The 20,941-nt window shown below is 44.4% G+C and overlaps 1 protein-coding gene across 2 annotated transcripts in view; it reads right to left on the bottom strand.

The window, feature by feature from the left end:
- Positions 1-14,069, bottom strand: part of LOC120927472 (arylsulfatase D-like) — an 81,302-nt gene extending 67,233 nt beyond the window's left edge. Inside the window, exons 1-4 of one of the 2 annotated variants that reach the window (XM_040338173.1) lie at positions 14,001-14,069; positions 12,005-12,035; positions 4,826-4,960; positions 423-544 (exon numbers count right to left, since the gene is read on the bottom strand). In XM_040338173.1, coding sequence (XP_040194107.1) covers positions 423-544; positions 4,826-4,960; positions 12,005-12,027 — 280 coding nt within the window. In that variant the 5' untranslated portion in view covers positions 12,028-12,035; positions 14,001-14,069. Of the gene's footprint in view, positions 1-422; positions 545-4,825; positions 4,961-12,004; positions 12,036-13,863; positions 13,918-14,000 lie in introns of those variants that run through there. The other variant, XM_040338171.1, reaches the window with a different exon arrangement.
- Between the last annotated feature and the right edge of the window lie 6,872 nt (positions 14,070-20,941).

The raw sequence follows: 20,941 nt of genomic DNA, 5'->3' as shown, positions 1-20,941 counted from the left end.
CTGCAGACTTTCGCTCTCTGCTCTGCCCCCCTCCTCACTCACTGGAGCACTGAGCCACAGAGGGGTGGGGACGGCTGGCTCATGCTCTCAGCGGCTTGCTGAGAGCCTGAGCCGGGTGTTAGCCCAGGGATCTAACAGATCCCGACTTCGTGGTTGTGATGACGCGGAGCCTGGACCGACTTCTGTGATGGCAGCAGAGAGCGGACTTCAGCCTGCTCTCTGCTGAAAATGGGTCAAAGGGAGTGCAAAACAGAACTACACGCCTGTGATCCACAGAAGAAGTACAGCCAGATGAGCTTTGGCTGTACTTCTCCTTTAAGCTGCTCCTACAGTGTTTTTTTTTTTTCATTTAAAATGATCAACTTCTGTCAAGCATGTGGTTTGAAAAATACGTCAAAGCAACATTTTTTTTTTTTACCTACCAGATCTGAAAGCATATCTTCCTGTCATGAATGCGGCCCTGCTCGGTGTACATATTGGTGCTGCTGCAATGTGTTGAGTTAATTTGACACCCTCTTTGGCAAGCCTGTCTATATTTGGTGTCCTAAAAAAACAGTTATTGAACAATTATATGCACGGTTTTTGATCAAAACATGTAATAAAGAATAATATTAGAAGGTAGATCTTTTACAAAGGTCAAAGGGAAAAGTGACGGAAAGACCCATGGATAATAGCTCAACTGTAATTTTTAGTTAAAGCCAGCAGATTATGGGCCAGATTCTCAAAAGAGATACGACGGCGTATCTCCAGATACGCCGTCGTATCTCTGCGTTGTGCTGTCGTATCTATGCGCCTGATTCTTAGAATCAGTTACGCATAGATTTCTATTAGATCCGACAGGCGTAAGTTTCTTACGCCGTCGGATCTTAACTGCATATTTACGCTGGCCGCTAGGGGCGTGTACGCTGATTTACGCGTCGAAATATCTAAATCAGCTAGATATGCAAATTCACGAACGTACGCCGTTTACGTTAGGCTTTTCCCGGCGTAAATTTACCCCTGCTATATGGTGGCGTGAGTGCGGCGTACCAATGTTAATTATGGCCGTCGTTCCCGCAACGAAATTTGAAAATTTTACGTTGTTTGCGTAACTCGTCCGTGAATGGGGCTGGACGTAATTTGTGTTCACGTTAAAACCAATACGTCCTTGCGGCGTATTAGGAGCAATGGGAGATTTCCACGGACGGCAGGTTCGTGAAAAATGTCAATCACGTCGGGTCATGGTTATTTTACATAACACACGCCCCCCTGTTCCAAATTTGAATTAGGCGGGCTTACACCGGCCGATTTACGCTACGACGCCGCAACTTACGGAGCAAGTGCTTTGAGAATACAACACTTGCCCGTCTAAGTTGCGGAGGCGTAACGTAAATCGGATACGTTACGCCCACGCAAAGATACGCGGATCTACGAGAATCTGGCCCTATATCTAGTGGCAGTCCCCACTAGGAGTACACACAATAATCGCTAGTGGCTATAGCTGCTGCTAGTGATAATCACAAGAGAACCTGGCAGGCTAATTGTACCCAAGTTGATTAATCGATCAACTTGGTACATTCACCCTGCCCATTAACGGTTCGAATCCCGGCTGGTTCAGCAGGAACAGTGTATAGCCGGCCTAACCCTTTAAGACTAAATTAGCTCTTTCAGATCCATACTTCTCTTATTTGTGCCTTTACAATAGGATCTCAGTAATTAAAATGATTATGCAGGAAAGATACAAGTGCTCCTTATCACCAACAATTCCCATACAAAAAGGTACAGTAACAAAAAAGGTAAAAGTGCCCCCTCAAAAGTCCAATAGTTAAAGCTGGACTCCAGCTTTCTTTTACTTTAAAATAGTTTGCTTGGAACAAGTTGGTTAAAACGAACTATTAGCTTTACTAACAGATTCATCTGCTGTGAGCATTGTATAAACTGTGCGTAGCATCAGCTACATACAGTATACAGCGCCTTGAGGCGATTTAGTTTGCATTTGTAGCGCTATAAAAGTTACTCACTCTTTCATCGGATGAACCGATCGTGTTTGGGCCCCATCAGTGAAAAAAAATAGAACCTGTTTTAAATTTTTCCTATGGTTAAAAAACCGATAGAAAAAAACGATCGTCTGTGGTGAAGTCCATCGGTCAAAAATCCATGCATGCTCAGAATCAAATCGACGCATACTCGGAAGCATTGAACTTCATTTTTCTCAGCACGTCGTTGTGTTTTACATGACCGCGTTGGACACATTTGGATTTTTAACCGATGGTGTATAGGCAAGACTGATGAAAGTCAGCTTTATTGGATATCTGATGAAAAAATCCATTGGATTAGATTCCATCAGATATCTGATCGTGTGTACAGTGCTTTACAGCGTTATTTTCCAGCATTGGGATGGGTGGTACAAGTATGGCGCCACCACAAATATTATTAGGAGTAGGCTAGAAATAATTGAAATACAATATGGAAATTAATGTATGCTTTTTCAATTTTGAGCATAGATATGCTTTAATTAGGGACGCTCCATATTAGGACAGGGTCTTTACACACTCCATTACAAATAGATTTTTTAGACTGGCTTCTACAGAATTAAATGTGGATTTTATTAATTGTTATTTATAATTTGCAGTTTAAAAACTTTTTATGTACTTTTTATTTAAATTGTTTTTAACGGAAAGAATAGTAGATGTTTTTAGATAATTTGTATTTGGTTTTTGGAATACGTGGAATAGCATAAGTGGGGTTGGGTTTTAGTATGATTTATGTTGATCAATTATTATATAGAAACTTTGTTAACTACTGATTTTTGAAGGGTAAATAAATGATACGATCCACTGTACCACTGTAAGCAAGTTCTTTCTAAATCCCGCGATAACTCGTGGCAGACCGCAATGTCTCCTGGGAACAATGACAAAAGCTCCCAGGAGACATTGCGGCATCAAGGAAGTGACGGAATACTCGCACACTACCTGATGAATCCATATACAGGAAGCGGCCAGTAACATAAAGGATTACTAAGGTTCGCCTGCCCCAGACAGTGACTCGAGCTAAACATCGCCGCTTAGTGAAGGATTGGCTCGGGCGGCTCGGCTGCTCTCGGCTGCTCTAGTCCTGCAAAGGGAACTGAGTTCCTGCTGTGAAAAAAGTGCAGGAACTCCGTTCCCAGGCGTTCCCGCAGGACTTGAGCCCTGCTATAAAAACATATTAGGGATAAAATAAGCTGGATTACTAAGGTTCGCCTGCCCCTGACAGTGACTCGAGCTGGGCATCGCCGCTTAGTGAAGTATTGGCTCGGGTGTCTCGGTTGCTCTCGGCTGCTCTAGTCCTGCAAAGGGAACTGAGTTCCTGCTGTGAAAAAAGTGCAGGAACTCCGTTCCCACGCGTTCCCGCAGGACTTGAGCCCTGCTATCAAAACATATTAGGGATAGAATAAGCTGGACAGTGGTTTGACCAAGCAGCAGAGATCTTTAACCCACCACTGATGAGAGCCATCCCTGAGTGAGTAACTACCAAATAAAGACAGCACATAGTCATGTAGCACTACCCCTGGAGGAGCTGCTGGTTTGTTTTGGGTGGCACATTTACCTCGTGGCTCTCCGAATTCCTAGGGGTGCATATAGCAGAAGTAAAGGAGTGTCCACAACAGGTGTCTTTTGCTGTGCTCTTTATTACCCAGCCGGGTAAAAACAATAAACTTGTGGTGAAGAAGGTAAAGTTGAAAGAAGAAGAATAGCAAATTAAGGCGTAGTAATAGGGAAACAGTCCTGCTCTCACCTGTAACACTCCTTTGCGCCACTCCTGCCTGAGTGGGAATAGCGTACCCGGACAGGCCTCTCTCACTGACCTGGCAGCCAGAGTATTGCTCGAACCTTTGAGGAAAAGTCTCTGCCACAGAACCCTCCTTAGAATGGATTCAGTGAGAAACCTCTGCCACAGGCCCTCCCGATTGTAGTTGGGGATGTACCTCCTTAGTAGAATTACGCCTGGATCTCCTTCAAAATTTCTTTCAGGTACCGACTGACAGGTGACCAGCCACGACTCAAATGTTCTGGACCCACATGGTCTCGGAAACAGGAACTCCGTATGGCCATAACGCTGGGGCGCCGTGGTGCAGACACCCTAAAGGTGGATGCCGCACTTGAAGAAGACCCAGAACTAAAGGTGTCTGCCCCCTAAATACCCTTCCCCAGCATACACAGCGAGGCTCAACCCTCCTGATTGGCTGCTGAGGAAGAGCACCCAAACCTTGACTCCACTGCTGCCATCTACTGCACTTGGGTGGGAAGAACACCCCAGTACAACAGAATGAGCCCACAGCACAAGCAAGCTGAGACAGAGACCCAATTTGAACATTTTAACCAGATCAGAGTTTAACTACACTCTGATCTACCTCTAAATTTAAATAGCACCGGTACTTTGAAGTAACCAGGCGCTACAGTCACATTATTGGTTTCCAATTAAATAATTAATGAGATAACATCCATGGTTTCCCAACTTGTATAGACACATGCAGAAATAACAACTGGCTAACACTGCAGTGTTAAAAGTGACGCAAGGCCTTATGGTCTTACTGCTGGAGAACAGTGACATGAGCCACACAGGGATAGTCCATATGAGGGAATTCATTTGTTGAAGAATACATTTTAATGCAATTAAACAATTACTATAGATTGGGTGGGAGCAGCAGCAATGGGTCCTAGGACATTATTGGGGGTAAGATATAATGTAAACTCACAAAAGTTTCACAACTCGCATTCGGCGCTCTATAAGTATTTATTCCAATCCAATCCAAAAGCAATGGGATGTTAGTGATCTTATATGGTAACCACTGTGCCTACTGTACCTTATTGTGTCATTCCCATAACAACCAAGGTCACCGATACCAAGATCATCAGCCAACATCAGTACGAAGTTGGGTTTAGAATGTGTCGCCATTATTAATATGTATTTGGATGATTGTAAGATTAACAGAAAAATCCTGTAAAAAGAAAAAATGTTATTTATTGCAAAATATTGTCTGTGTTCCGTCAGAATTGGCGACCTGTCAAATTAGGTAACGGAAGTGAAGTTTCGTCAGCTGCCCATACGTCCCACCGCTACCAGGTTTGCTCATCTGACAAAAAACCTGCAGTGAGAAGAAGCGGCAGCGGACATCTTACTACACCCAGCTACGTCTTAACCACTTAAGACCCGGACCAAAATGCAGCTAAAGGACCTTGCCCCTTTTTGCGATCCGGCACTGCGTCGCTTTAACTGACAATTGCGTGGTCGTGAGACGTGGCTCCCAAACAAAATTAGCGTCCTTTTTTTACCACAAATAGAGCTTTCTTTTGGTGGTATGTGATCACCTCTGCGGTTTTTATTTTTTGCGCTAAAAACAAAAATAGAGCGACAATTTTGAAAAAAATTCTATATTTTTTACTTTTTGCTATAATAAATATCCCCCAAAAATATATATATATAAAAAAATGTCCTCAGTTTAGGCCGATACGTATTCTTCTACCTATTTTTGGTAAAAAAATAAATAAATCGCAATAAGCGTTTATCGGCTGGTTTGCGCAAAATTTATAGCGTTCACAAAATAGGGGATAGTTTTATTGCATTTTTATTAATTTTTTTTTTTTTACTACTAATGGCGGCGATCAGCGTTTTTTTTTTACACATTTTTGGGACCATTCTCATTTTCACAGCAAAAAATGCATTTAAAATACCTTGGCCCAGATTCAGGTAGAATCGCGCAATATTTGCGTGGGCAAAGAGCAAATTTTTTTCTCTGCGCCCACGCAAATATTGCGCTTTGCCCGCGATTCACGGAGCAGTTGCTCCGTAAATTGCGCGGGCAATATGCTAAACAGCCGGGCGCAAGGCTGCCTAATGTAAATGATCCCGCCGGGGGCGGGAATCATTTAAATTAGGCGCGCTCCCGCGCGGAGCGAACATCGCATGCTCCGTCGGGAAACTTTCCCGACGTGCATTGCGGCAAATGACGTCGCAAGGACGTCATTTGCTTCTAAGTGAACGTGAATGGCGTCCAGCGCCATTCACGGTTCACTTACGTAAACAACGTGAAATTTAAATTTCACGGGCGGGAGGCGCAGCTATACTTTAGCATTGGCTGCGCCTGCTATTAGCAGGAGCAGCCTTATGCTAAAGGCGCCGTACAGAAACTCCGTACCTTGCGTACGCAGGGCCCGCGCAACTTTTGTGAATCGGTGGTAGTATGCAATTTGCATACTATACGCCGATCACAAAGGCCGCGCCCCCTAGCGGCCAACGCAAGAATGCAGCCTGGGATGTGAAGGCATAAGGAGGCTTATGTCTGTCACATCCTAGGCTGCAGTCGGTGTAACGAGGTTCCTGAATCAGGAGCACTCGTTACACCGGAGCAAGTAAGCACTTGCGCCGCGCAACTATGGTTGCGCGGGCGCAAGTGCTTCTTGAATCTGGGCCATTGTTTATTGTGAAAATGAAAATCGCAGTTTGGGAGTTAACCACAGGGGGCGCTGATGGGGTTATGTGTGACCTCAAGTTTGTTTACAACTGTAGGGGGGTGTGGCTGTGGGTGTGACATCATCGATTGTGTTTCCCTATAAAAGGGATCACACGATCCATGACGCCGCCACAGTGAAGCACGGGGAAGCCGTGTTTACATACGGCTCTCCCCGTTCTTCAGCTCCGGGGACCGATCGCGGGACTCCAGCGGCGATCGGGTCCGCGAGTCCCGCGGTCACGGAGCTTCGGACCCGCGACCCCACGGCTGGGCTTAAAGGACAACGTACATATACGTTGATGTGCCCAGCCGTGCCATTCTGCCGACGTATATCGGCACGAAGGGGTTGTTAAGTGGTTAAATATCACAATAATTTTAGCAAAAAAGTGAGCGTATATAAATAAATATAGTATATTGACATCTGTGATGCTGTTTGGATGTTACATCTAGATAGAAGTTGGACGCCAGCAGTAGGCCATGTTGGTACACTCTGCACTGCTCAGTGCTAAACCTTTAGGCTTTCAAAATTAAACATCCAAACAGCATCTCAGATGTCAGTATACAGTGGAACCTCGGATTGCGAGTAATGCGGTTAACGAGTGTTTCACAATACAAGCAATTTTTTTTTTTAAATCCTGACTCAGTGTGCAAGTGTTGTCTCGCAGCAGGATTCAAGCCTCTGCGGTGTGCAGTACCGCGTTTGGACAAAGGTGCGGGGGTGCCAAAGATGATCGGAGCCATTCGGAAATACTCAAAAATACTCAGTTCCAGAGTGTTTCCAAATGCAGCCGAACGATCTCCGAATATTTCCGAGTCTCTCCGGCGCCCCCGCAACTGTGGCCACATGCGGTATTGCATGCCATGGAAGTCAATGTGGAACTAATTATTTTTGTTTCCATTGACTTCTATGGGGGAACTCACTTTGATGTGCAAGTGCTTTGGATTACAAGCATTCTCCTGGAACATATTATGCTCTTAGTCCAAGGTTCCACTGTACTATATTTATTTATATACGCTCACTTTATTGATAAAGCTACTATGAAATTCAAGACGTAGCTGGGTGTAGCAAGATGTCCGCTGCCTTCTTCTGACTGCAGGTGTTCTGTCAGATGAGCAAACCTGGTGGAGGTGGACGCATGCGCCGCTGACGGAATGTCACTTTTATTGCTTAAACCTAAACGGGTTGCGGTTTTTGACAAAACACCTGCAAACAAAGCATGAAAATAATTTTTATTTTTGGAAGCGCATAAATTATTGTTGTGCATATTGCATATATTGTAAAAATATATTGTATTTGGGATGCAAATAACTAGACACATGCATTAGAAGCAAATATTTCCTGAACAAGTAACCAAATTCCTGGGCAAATTAAACCTACCACCAGGCACAACATTAAAGTGGATGTAAACCCACTCTCATCCTTTCTAAACTACTGCTTTTTTTTTTGTTACAATTTGTAAGAAAAAAAAAAAAATGTAAAAAAATTAAAAAACACTTTTTTTCAATGCTTTCTATTTTTTAAAGGGGCGGGGGTGTGGACAGTGACAGTTTTTTATTTTCTATTATTTTTTACAATAATTTATTTTTATTATTTATTGCAATTCTTTATTTTATTTTTTTTATCAGCCCTGTTGGGGGGCTTTGGTGAGATATCGGATATCTCCCCTTTGAGACAAGAAAAGGGACTAGGGACATAGTTTCCCCCAGTCCCTTTCTCAGAAGCCTCAGCTGCGCTGAAAATTAAAGTAGAGAAGACAGCGGCTCCTCTCCATTCATAAACTGAAACATTTTAAACACAGTTAACGATGTTTCAGTTATGTGAATTGACAGAGTCAGTGATCACTGATTCTGTACATTGTGAACGGTAAGGCCTCTTTCACACGGGACGAATCCGTGATGATCCGCCCCGTGAACCTCCGCTTGCTCAGCAGGGATCGCTCCGCTTATCCCCGCTGAGCCGGCAGATGACAGGGTGATCCCCGCACACTGTGCAGGGACCGCCCTGTCAGATCTCCGATCTCCCCTATGGGGGGGATCGGATGAACACGGACCATCTGTCTGTTTTCACCCGATCCGATCCGCAGACGGGTGGAAAAATAGGGGTTTTCCTCCGTCTGCAGAATCGGAGGATTGCGGACCCGAATGAGATCGGGTGTCAGCGGATGTTAATCCGGTGACACCTGCAATCTCATTGGGATCAATGTATGTCCCTTTTTCATCCGTACACTGATGGTTGAAAAAGCAGACATACGGTCCGCCCGTGTGAAAGAGCCCTAAGGAGCCGGATTTACCGGCTCCTACATCCGCTCTCTATCATGACAGATGGAGGGGGTGGTGGAGGAGTACGGAGGGGGACAGCAGCATGGAGGGAGACACAGAGGGAAAGAACAGCATGGACGGGCACACGGAGGGAGAGAGCAGCATGGACGGGGACACAGAGGGAGACCGCAGCATGGAGGGGGACATGGAGGGAGAGAGCAGCATGGACGGGCACACGGGCACACGGAGGGAGAGAGCAGCATGGACAGGGACACGGAGGGAGACCGCAGCATGGAGGGGGACACGGAGGAAGACCGCTGCATGGAGGGGGACACGGAGGAAGACCGCTGCATGAAGGGGGACACGGAGAAAGACTGCTGCATGGAGGGGGGACACGGAGGAAGACCGCTGCATGGAGGGGGACACGGAGGAAGACCGCTGCATGGAGGGGGACACGGAGGAAGACTGCTGCATTAAGGGGGGAAACAGAGGGAGACCGCTGCATGGAGGGGGGCATGGAGGGAGAGAGCAGCATGGAGGGGGAGACTGAGGGAGACCGCTGCATGGAGGGGGACACGAAGGAAGAAATGGAGGGAGACCGCTGCATGGAGGGGGACATGGAGGGAGACCGCTGGATGGAGGGGGGCATGGAGGGAGAGAGCAGCATGGAGGGGGACACGAAGGGAGAGAGCAGCATGGAGGGGGACACGGAGGAAGACCGCTGCATGGAGGGGGACACGGAGGAAGACCGCTGCATGGAGGGGGACACGGAGGAAGACCGCTGCATGAAGGGGGACACGGAGGAAGACTACTGCATGGAGGAAGACCGCTGCATGGAGGGGGACACGGAGGAAGACCGCTGCATGGAGGGGGACACGGAGGGAGACCGCTGCATGGAGGGGGGCATGGAGAGAGAGAGCAGCATGGAGGGGGACACTGAGGGAGACCGCTGCATGAAGGGGGACACGGAGGAAGACATGGAGGGAGACCGCTGCATGGAGGGGGGCATGGAGGGAGAGAGCAGCACGGAGGGGGACACGGAGGGAGAGAGCAGCATGGACGGGGACACAGAGGGAGACCTCAGCATGGAGGGGGGCATGGAGGCAGAGAGACAGCAGCAGAACAGAGGGGGGCTGGAGGAGGATGCGGGGACAGTCAGTGGTGATCGTGTGTGGGAGAGTTACAAGCACCAATCACCGCTGATTACACTAAAGCAGCTGAAAGCCGCGGAGGGGGGAGGGGGGGATGGTAGGTTAGAGAGAGAAGCAGAGAAACGGCTGTCAGACTTTTAAATCTATACAGCGGTGATCGGTGCTTGTAACTCCCCCATACAATTGCACTAGCTGTGGCCATGGATTTAAAGGCCAAGCACAAGTAAATTGGCAGTTTCTTGAGTGAACAAGAATCATTTTTATTTATTACAGGTACTTATAAAGCGCTGTCAATTTACGCAGGACTTTACATATACATTGCACATTCACATCAGTCCCTAATCCTCAAGAAGCTTACAATCTAAGGTTTCAGATTCTGCAATAATATTAAACCTAGAAATTGAAAAAAAGCCAACAGCACTCTTTTGCACAATCCAAACATTTCATAATAGAAAAGCTACCAAAACTCGCTGACACATTTTGAACAAAAGTCCCTAAATGTACCCAATTATAATTAAAACCTTACAATATATAGTTTATCCTGTCGACACCCTTGTCTTGTTTATGAATCAAACCGCAATCCCAGAGAGGGACAGGAACAGAAACACGAACACAAAAGAAAATTGCAATTATAACAATTTAAAAAAAGTTTCTATTTAGTTGGATTTTGACACAGAACCCACTACTGTAAATACTTTCATACAATTGTTTATTTTGCTGCCACCTAGTGTCTATTTTCTTTTATTGCATCCATTATATATTTATAGGTACAGTAGACTTATTAAAACAGGTTGTATTCTGAGGTCTGGTTCTAACAGATACAAAATCATACTTGGGGGGCACACCCTAAAAATGAGTTTACTTTCAAGATGGTGCTGCTATAAGACCAACAAACTGTACAAAATAGATTACAGCGCACACATACAAAAATTACATTTTGGTTCTAACAAATATCGCAAAAATAAGATGACCATTCTAATGCCCCGTACACACAAGGGGGTTTTCCGAGGGGGAAAACTACCAGGAGAGCTTTTGGCCGGGAATCCCGGCCGTGTGTATGCTCCCCAGCAGTTTTTCTGACAGGAAAACTGCCAAACCCGCCGGATAAAAAAAAACTACTTTAGGGATTCGCAAGACCTAAGTGTTAACAGGGTCTCTTTACACCAAATGAACAAGCCAAAGACCAAACTGAAGATTGTTAATAAGTGAGTTAGATGTCAGGATAAGCTAGTACCCCGTTTCCCCAAAAATAAGGCCTACCCTGAAAATAAGGCCTAGCGTTATTTTCCAGGAGGGCTGCAATATAAGACCAATCCTTGAAAATTGGGGGCCGGATTCAGATACCTGAGCGTATCTGTCCGGCCGGCGTAACGTATTGGAGATACGTTACGCCGCTGTAACTTTGGGCGCTTAGTTCTGTATTCAGAAAGAACTTGCGCCCATATTTACGGCGGCGTAACGTATGTGTTGCGGCGTAAGGCAGCGTAATTCAAATGGGGATGTTGGGGGCGTGTAGTATTAAAATTTGTCTTGACCCCGCGTTTTTTATGTTTTTATTGAACGACGCATGCGCCGTTCTTAAAATATCACAGTGTGCATTGCTCTAAATGACGTCACAAGGACGTGATTGGTTTCGACGTGAACGTAAATCACGTCTAGCCGTATTTGCGAACGACTTACGCAAACAACGTAAAATTTTCAAAATTTGACGCGGGAACGACAGCAATACTTAACATAGGATACGCCGCACATACCCCTCATATAGCAGGGGTAACTTTACGCCGGAAAAAGCCGAACGCAAACGACGTTACAAAAAGGCGCCGGGCGGACGTTCGTTTCTGAATCGGCGTAAATCCTAATTTGCATATTCCTCGCGTAAAACATACAGAAGCGCCACCTAGCTGCCAGCCTGAAATTGCAGCCTAAGATCCGACGGTGTAAGACACTTACACCTGGCGGATCTTAGGGATATCTATGCGTAATTGATTCTATGAATCAGGCGCATAGATACGACCGAGCGCAATCAGAGATACAACGGCATATCAGGAGATACGCCGTCGTATCTCTTTCTGAATCCGGCCCTATGTTTAGAAAATCCCTTGTGGAATTTGTTAGTGCTTACCAGTGCTGTGTTCTTAATGGCATTATTAGATCTGAAAGAAAGAAAAAAAAAATGTTATAACAATGTTAAATTGGGTTGTAAAGGTTTGTTTTTTATTTTCTAAATAGGTTCCTTTAATCTAGTGCATTGTTGGTTCACTTACCTTTTCCTTCGATTTCCCTTCTAAATGTTTTTTTTCTTTGTCTGAATTTCTCACTTCCTGTTCCTCCTCAGTAAGCTGTTCTGGCTGACTAACCCTTAGCCAGAGCAGCTCGGATGATGGGGGCAAGCTTACTGAGGAGAAACAGTAAGTGAGAAATTCAGACAAAGAAAAAAAACATTTAGAAGAAAAATCAAAGGAAAAGGTAAGTGAACCAACAATGCACTAGCTTAAAGGAACCGATTTAGAAAATAAAAAACAAACCTTTTATTAAATTTAACCTACAACCAACCCCTTTAATGTAAAAGTCCAACCTTGGCTAATAGTTTTTTTCATTTTGGATATGAAGGGGATGGCTTTGAACCTCTGTCAAACTGCTGTTTGGGTCCCACTCTTTTACACACTGAGGCCCAGATTCACAACGAAGATACGACGGCGTATCTACAGATACGGCGTCGTATCTCTGCGTTGCGCCGTCGTATCTATGCGACTGATTCATAGAATCAGTTATGCATAGATATCCATTAGATCCGACAGTCTCTTACGCAGTCGGATCTAAACTGCAATTTTTTTTTGCCCGCTAGGTGGCGCTTCCATAGAAATTTGCGTCGAGTATGCAAATTAGCTAGATACGCGAATTCCCAAACGTACGCGCGGCCGACGCAGTCAAGTTACGACGTTTACGTTAGGCTTTTCCCGGCGTAAAGTTGCCCCTGGGTCTATGAGGCGCAGCCAATGTTAAGTATGGCCGTCGTTCCCGCGTCGCATTAGCAGCACTGAGTTCACAGCTGCTAATGCGCTCCAAAGAAGCTGCTTGTAGGACTTTTTTCTGACGCCCTGCCAGCACACAACTCCAGTGTGAATAGAGCAGCTGTTTAAGACCCCTTTCTCACTGGGGCGGTTTGCAGGAGCTATTGCGCTAAAAATAGCGCCTGCAAACCGACCTGAAACAGCGGCTGCTGTTTCTCCAGTGTGAAAGCCCGAGGGTGCGCTGGCAGGGTGGAAAAAAAAGACCTGCAAGCCATATCGTTGGAGCGGTGTGTATACCAGACCTTCACCGCTCCTGCCCATTGAAATCAATGGGACAGAGTGGCTATACTGCCGGCAATGTGCCTCTGCAGAGGTGCATTGCGGGCGGTTTTAACCCTTTCTCGGCCGCTAGCGGGGTGTAAAACCGCCCGCTAGCGGCCGAATAGCGCCACGAAATTAATGGTAAATAGCATTGCCGCCACCGCACCTCCCGCCCCAGTGTGAAAGGGGCCCAATATAGCCCGAGGGCTATTGGTGGCACCAGTGTGAAAGGGGTCTAAGGGCCAGTTCACACCAGACACAGTTTCATGTGCATTTTTTTCTGCACTAAAAATGCATGCACAGTGTTTTCCATGTATTCCAATGGAACTGGCCCTAAGGACGGATTGCAGGCGCTATTTTTAACGCTATAGTGCCTGCAAAAAACCCTCAGTGTAAAAGGGATCTAAATATAGGGGTCATCCATACATGTATATGTGTAAAATGTTCACATACATAAAATCTGCAGGTATGTACGGCTGTTTTAAAACTTTTAAAGCTGCAAGTGAAAAATTTAAAATAGCAAAAACGGTCTAGCTACCGAAGTGGAGAGCAGAGCCTCGCAGCAAAAGGGTTAACGCTTTGCGATTTGAGCCGAATTGCCAGGAAATACAGGTTTTTAAAACAATGCACAAGTTCCAAGCATGCTGACCTGAAAGCATTTTTACATGTTATAATGGCTGCAAAACTCCATTCACTGTAGTGCTCCTATTGTGAGAACACCAGAAATGCCTGTGAACTCCGCCATCTGTCACTTTTATACAAATATTAGTAGTTTTAGATACGTACTGATAGCGTGTTTGCTCTGCTGCTTGGTCTTTACTTCCTGTATTCAACATTCCAGGGATTTCATTGGTTCGCACACCACTAACAGCTGACCAAACGTCTGACATCATTACTTTCACTTTGTACTCAGACTCCACATCATTCTGCAAGTCTCAGCAGTCCTCAGTTTATAGGTTCATTCAGACCTGCTGTTCAATTCAAGGTCACATATAAGACAAATGTTTACTATGTGCCCCATTTACACCATATAGGCTTCATGGACGCTGGACGCTTCCAATATTTCTGCATTTTAGGCACAGGCGGTAGGCACAGGCGCAGCACCCATCCTCGCTGCCATCAGATGGATGTGGCTGGAAGATTTACCAAGCGGTACTACCATACACTATATTACCAAAAGTATTGGGACACCTGCCTTTACATGCACATGAACTTTAATGGCATCCCAGTCTTGGTCCGTAGGGTTCAATATTGAGTTGACCCACCCTTTGCAGCTATAACAGCTTCAACTCTTCTGGGAAGGCTGTTCACAAGGCAGTGGCGGCTGGTGCTCAAAATTTTTGGGGGGGCGCAAACAAACAAAAAAAACATCAATTGCAGCCTCACTGTGCCCATCAAAAGCAGCCACTGTGCCATAAAATTGTTGCCACTGTGCCATGCCATCAAACGCAGCCACTGTGCCATCAATTGTTGCCACTGTGCCCATCAATTGTCACCACTGTGCCATGCCATCTATTGTCGCCACTGTGCCATGCCATTGTCACCACTGTGCCCATCAATTGTCACCACTGTGCCATGCCAAAAGCAGCCACTGTGCCAACAATTGTCGCCAGTGTGCCATGCCAAATGCAGCCACTGTGCCATGCCATTGTCGCCACTGTGCCCATCAATTGTCGCCACTGTGCCATGCCATTGTCGCCACTGTGCCCATCAATTGTCGCCACTGTGCCATGCCAAACGCAGCCACTGTGCCATCAATTGTCGCCACTGTGCCATGCCATTGTCCCCACTGTGCACATCAATTGTCGCCACTGTGCCATGCCAAACGCAGCCACTGTGCCATTAATTGTCGCCACTGTGCCATGCCTTAACGCAGCCACTGTGCCATGCCATTTTCGTCAATGTGCCCATCAATTGTCGCCACTGTGCCATGCCATTGTTGCCACTGTGCCCATCAATTGCTGCCAGTTTGCCCCCCCCGGCACTTACCTTTCTTGGTCAGCCATCCTCGGATCCTCCTACACGATCCTTTCAAAAGTAGTCCCGCCCTCGATGTCGCTTTAGCCAATCAGGTTACCGGTAACCAGAACCGTTGAACCTGATTGGCTAAGACGCCTGTCAGTGTGAACCAGGGAACGCACAACCCCTGCATCCCCTGGTTAACTATTTGGAAGCCGATTACAGCCCTGGCTCTGATAGACACTTCCAAAGACAACCAGCTGCCATTATTCAGATGGCCGGTGCTCACCAGGGGGCCGGCCATCTGAATAGTAGGCAGTGGCGACATTACATAGATTCATTCAATGCATGAATCTATGTATTGTTTTTCAGTGGAGGTGCAGGAGCGAGAGGGGGCGGCGCTCCTGCGCCCTCTATGGACGCACTGCCACTGTCACAAGGTTTAAGAGTGTGTCTATGGGAATGTTTGACCATACTTTCAGAAGCGCATTTGTGAGGTCAGACACTGATGCTGGACTAGAAGGCCTGGCTTGCAGTCTCCACTCTAATTCATCTCAAATGTGTTCTATCTGGTTGAGGTCAGTCCAGTCAAGTTCCTTCACCCCAACCTCTCTTATCCATATCTTTATGGACCCAAAGGGCTAAGAATGGAATGCCATTAAAGTTCATGTGCGTGTAAAGGCAGGTGTCCCATTACTTTTGGTGATATAGTTCCAGAAAATGGAAACACTCTGGTATGTCTGTGTGACTGGCTAAAGTGATGCCTACTTGCCTACTACATAAGTGACTGAGAGTCAATATACTAGATAAGTTTTATAATTAAAAAGTTAAACTAACTTTCTACGTTTTTCTTAAAGTTTAATAAGAACAAATTGCTTACGTTAGTGCTACAGTTTGAATTTAAAACGTATTTGTGTAAACTGTGAAGTTAAAGGGTCACTAAAGGAAAAACATTTTTTTGCTGAAATGACTGTTTATTGGGTATAGAGACATAAAAGTTAACTGATTCCTTTTAAAAATGATTAAAAATTGAATTTAATCTATCATATAATGTGCCTCTAGTTTCACTTTGGTTTTAAATGTACATACATGAAGTTCCGGGTGAGAGGTGAGTCGGGAAGACTCACAGAACAAAAACAAACAAATCCAGGGCAGTGTTTTGTTTTTAAAATGAATCTGATTGGTTCTGAGGAGTTTTAGACACACAGTAATGACAGCTTAGACCACCGTGAGAAAGCTCCCAGTACGATGGTTATAAGGAAACAGGCAACCAGGAAGTGTGGAGATCACAGCAGAATTACAGCTACTATAAAGCAAAAACGAACAATGAGGACATGAAACCAGTACTGCAGTAAGGTAAAGGAAGCTATTTAGCTAAAATTTTTTTTTCCTTTAGTGACCCTTTAAGTCATGGATTTTGGAAACTAACTAGTGTCGGGTGATTGTATATAGTGTATTCCACATTTACCACTGACTAATGCAGAGTTGCAATTCAAGGAGATCAGCTAAAAGTAGTTGGATCTGTATGTGCGCTATAATTAATTGAAATTAGTCGATTAATCGATTAAAAAAAAAAAGATTAATCGAACACAACATTTTTAATCAGTAACAGCCCTAATATATATATATATATATATATATATATATATATATATATATATATATATATATATATATATATATATAGTGTTTGGGGGTTCTATGTAATTTTCTAGCAAAAAAAATATCATTTTTACATGTAGGAGCGTCAGAATTGGCCCGGGCCTGAAGTGGTTAAAAGAAGTATATATGATATACCTTCTTATCTATTTACTAATGCTAGCAGTGTGTGCGAGGGATAAAAATAGTCAATGCTGATTGAGAGAGTAAAGTTCCACTTTAAGTACGTGTCTCTCTGGAGCTGCTTCTGTTTTGTGCTTCAGGTTACAAGCTGCCTGCTGTTGCTAGGAAGATTTACCTCTAAGCAGATCCCCAGTCTGCTGAGCATTTGATTGGTGACAAATCTTTTGGTGGGAACATTTCCGGCCAATGAGTGTAACCTTTTACTTGTATGTAGCGCCATACCTGCAGGAGCCGCTGGATCTTGAGTCCCCCTATTGCTGTACAGCCAGGCAACATGCATTTACGACTTGCATCCAGACACAAGAAATCAGTCCATGGGCTTGTTTTTGTTGTTATATTGGGGGAACAAAACTTGGATAGGGTATAGGAAATATGGGATGCCCAACTTGATTTGAAGAATAACAGATGAGGACAAACTCCCTTCTTTATGTACACAAGAAATAAAGATCCTGGACTGTACTCCCTCTGAAAAATCAGTCTACATGGATCAGTGGCAAAGTTCTTTACAAACCAGGAGCTCTCGGCCCCCTTTAGTAAAATAGCACAAAGTCCCAAACTGTATGTAGGAGTATAGGGCCAGATCCACAGCCGAGATACGACGGCGTATCTACTGATACGCTGTCGTATCTCTGTTTCTAACTAAGTGTGACGGGCTGGGGTATCACATGAAAGACAAAACAGGCACCCCATAGCCTACATTCATTTATTTTTATTGTTATTTTTTGATATCCTGCTATTCTATAAAACAACCAGTAGATGGCAGAGAGGGTACACGAACAGAGTCTATATAAGGCCACATGCACCATGTGACTAAGTGAAACACATTTCACATCATAAAGAAGCATGGTCATATATTTTCCTGTTTGTGTATTTTTGTAGGTATGTACTTTAAACCATTCTCATTCTTACCAAACTGTACTAGAAAGATTCCTAAACATCTAGAGCAGTTGCAGGAGAAAGTTTTAGTAGATTTTGTGCAATAGTTTGGCTGTAATTAGACTTTCAGAGAGACATGTGTTGAGAGCAGTGAAAATAGCGAAAAACCCTAGGACTATTGTACTGGTCAGAGCAACTGTTTATTGCAAGCACTAGACTGTTATATATGGGTATATTTCAACCTGATTTATGCAAAGTTACATATATTAGAAGCACATGTAAAATATGGTTAATAGCCACATGGAAAGGTTATACACTGCTTGTACATTTATGCAAGGTGCGCCATCTAGTGGTCAAAAGAGAGAATTGCTTTAGGATGATATGTATATATATTATAAGCAATGCAGTGTAATTCTCATTATGACACAGCTAAAGTGTGCCATAGAGATAAAGATAAGTGTTTATAACACAGAATAAAAGGAAAATGTATGTTTATTAAAATATAATAATGTTCATTGTTGCAGCTATGTTTTAAAGTATTTCAGTCCAATCTGTACTGTTGTTATGTAGGCAATTATGAACATGTAACTATAAAAAACTGTATGTATTGTTATGTAAAAGTGAAACTCATTTTAGTCATATAAAGAAGCATGGTCATATATTTTCCTGTTCGTGTATTTTTGTAGTACCCGCCGAGATGATCACATCACATCAGTACGTCTACAATCATCGGTTCCCTTAATCTATATTTTGGGACCGGTAACATTTTGGGGGCTCGTCCGGGATTCGTTGTGTACCAGTGAGAGGGAAACGCGAGACGAGCGTGAGTCGACTGCAGAGCTACAAGGAGAGTCGCGAGTGTCGTCTGCCGTGTGAGTGCAACAGAGATGGCGTCCCCTCGTCGTGCGCTGATGTGGGATATCCGGAAACAAATTCATCTGCTGAGTAAAGAACAGCTGTATAGCCTCGCTATTACGCTGGATGATGAAAGAGACGTGGACGTTCCATCAGTGACTGGTGCAAACGAAATGGAATTTGTTGAATTTATTGAAGACTACATGAGAAGTGATCAGCTGGCGAAGTTAGAAGATCAAGGCATGTCTTACCTGCTCATCATCCAAGACAAGATCGATGAACTAAAACTCAATAAGGAAAGTACACCAACTGTGAACATTGCAACCACTGCTAAAGAAATGAGTAGTGGGACTGCAAGGACTGAACAGGGATCGGAGGTGGTGAGATTAACTGATGTTGTTGCTTTATTGCCACGTAGGGAATTCAAAATGCATGGTGGTGTAATTTCAGATCATGGTTCGGACATGAGTTACAGTAGCGTGTGCCGTCAGATTGACGAGGGTCTAAGTGAAAAATTCCCTGAATCTGAAATTATACGCACAGTGTTGAGAATAATCAAACTGGTCATTTTAAAGATATGTTGACTGACAAAGAGGATCTTACTGTTGCTGAATTGAAAAAGTTTTTTAAGTCACATATGAGAGAACGAAGTGGTACTGAGTTATTTCAGGAACTTAGCAATGCTACACAGCAAGAAAAAGAGACAGCACAACAATTTGTTTACAGGCTAGCAGGGTTAAAACAAAAAATTCTGTCTACATCACAACATGATAGGCTAGAGTTTAACTATGACAAAAAACTAGTGCGTATTCCTTCATACACTGTATCAGGGACTAAACGAGAACAATTCTAATGTCAGACAAGATATCAAGCCTTACGTGTCTGATTTGACAGTAACTGATGACTTTGTCATAGAGCAGGTCACCAGATCAGTTGATGAAGAAACAGAAAGGCAGAGATGCTTAAACAGTGCACCTAAACATAAACATCTTACTGTTCATTCGTCACAGACACCAGGGAATAGTGAAAAAGAAACAGTGCAAAAGAGAGTTGAGGGAGATGCTAGGGCAAATCACACTGCACTAATGGAACTAACAACACAGGTTTCGGCTCTCACGAAGAACCTGGAGAAGATGATGAAGCAAACTCCTGTTGTTGAAAACCGAATGACTAAGCCACTAACCAATGTTCAAGTTCCAGATACAGCTCACTGCAAGCCCAGGTGTGATGGTTGCATCAAACGAGAGAGTCAGAACTGCTACCATTGTTTCTACTGTGGTTGGACAGGACACAGAGCAGTTGATTGCTTGAAGAAAAGAAGGCAGTCGGGAAACGACAGACGGTCACTGAGAAAGTGACAACCAGTGACCACCTCAAATAATCTGTCCCATGCTAAGATAAATAGGGTATTTACCCACCGGTCAACTAGAACACTCCCAAAAGAGAATGGATGCTCCAAACAACGCGTAGCACAATTAATTGGAGGAAAATGCCTATTGTCTTGTCGGATGAATGGTGTTCCGGTTGACATGTTGATGGACACAGGAGCTCAGGTCAGCATTGTCGGGAAGGCATGGTTAGAAAAGTTCCTACCCGGTGTCTCTATTAGACACATACAAGATTTACTTTGTGACGACAACTTATCCATTACAGCTGCAAATGGTTCTATCATTCCATTCATTGGATGGATTGAAGTCCTCCTGGAATTCGAAAGTAGTGGACATGGAAACTCAGCCATCCATGTGCCAATACTGGTGAGCGACTGCTGTAACGACAATCCACTTCTTGGGTTTAATGTTATCGAAGAATTGATTAGAGAAAACCGTGACCGATCAAACAGCACCCAAAACCTGACTATCTTGCTAAGTGAAGCCATGAAAGTAAGACAGAGTGTAGCGAATATCATTGTCAATGCTGTCAGTCAAGCAACTGACCCAGGAGAAATATCCGATAGTCGTGTGGTCAAAGTGGGGAAGAAAGGACTCCAGATCAAAGGAGGCGAGCTTGGTGAAGTCAAATGCAGAATTAGAGCATGGCCGAAAGGAGGAATCATGCCATTTGAACCACTTCCAGAATATCCAGTTGAAGAAGGACTTGAACTGTTTCCTTCAGTGGTAGATGTACCAAACGGTTTCTCTAAACTAGTGAAGATACCCATACTGAACCGTGCTGAACATGATATCTACCTTCCGCCC

The sequence above is a fragment of the Rana temporaria genome, chromosome 2 (assembly GCF_905171775.1).
Source record: "Rana temporaria chromosome 2, aRanTem1.1, whole genome shotgun sequence".
Taxonomy (NCBI): Eukaryota; Metazoa; Chordata; class Amphibia; order Anura; family Ranidae; genus Rana; species Rana temporaria.
This window is presented reverse-complemented; position numbering and strand designations above follow the sequence as displayed.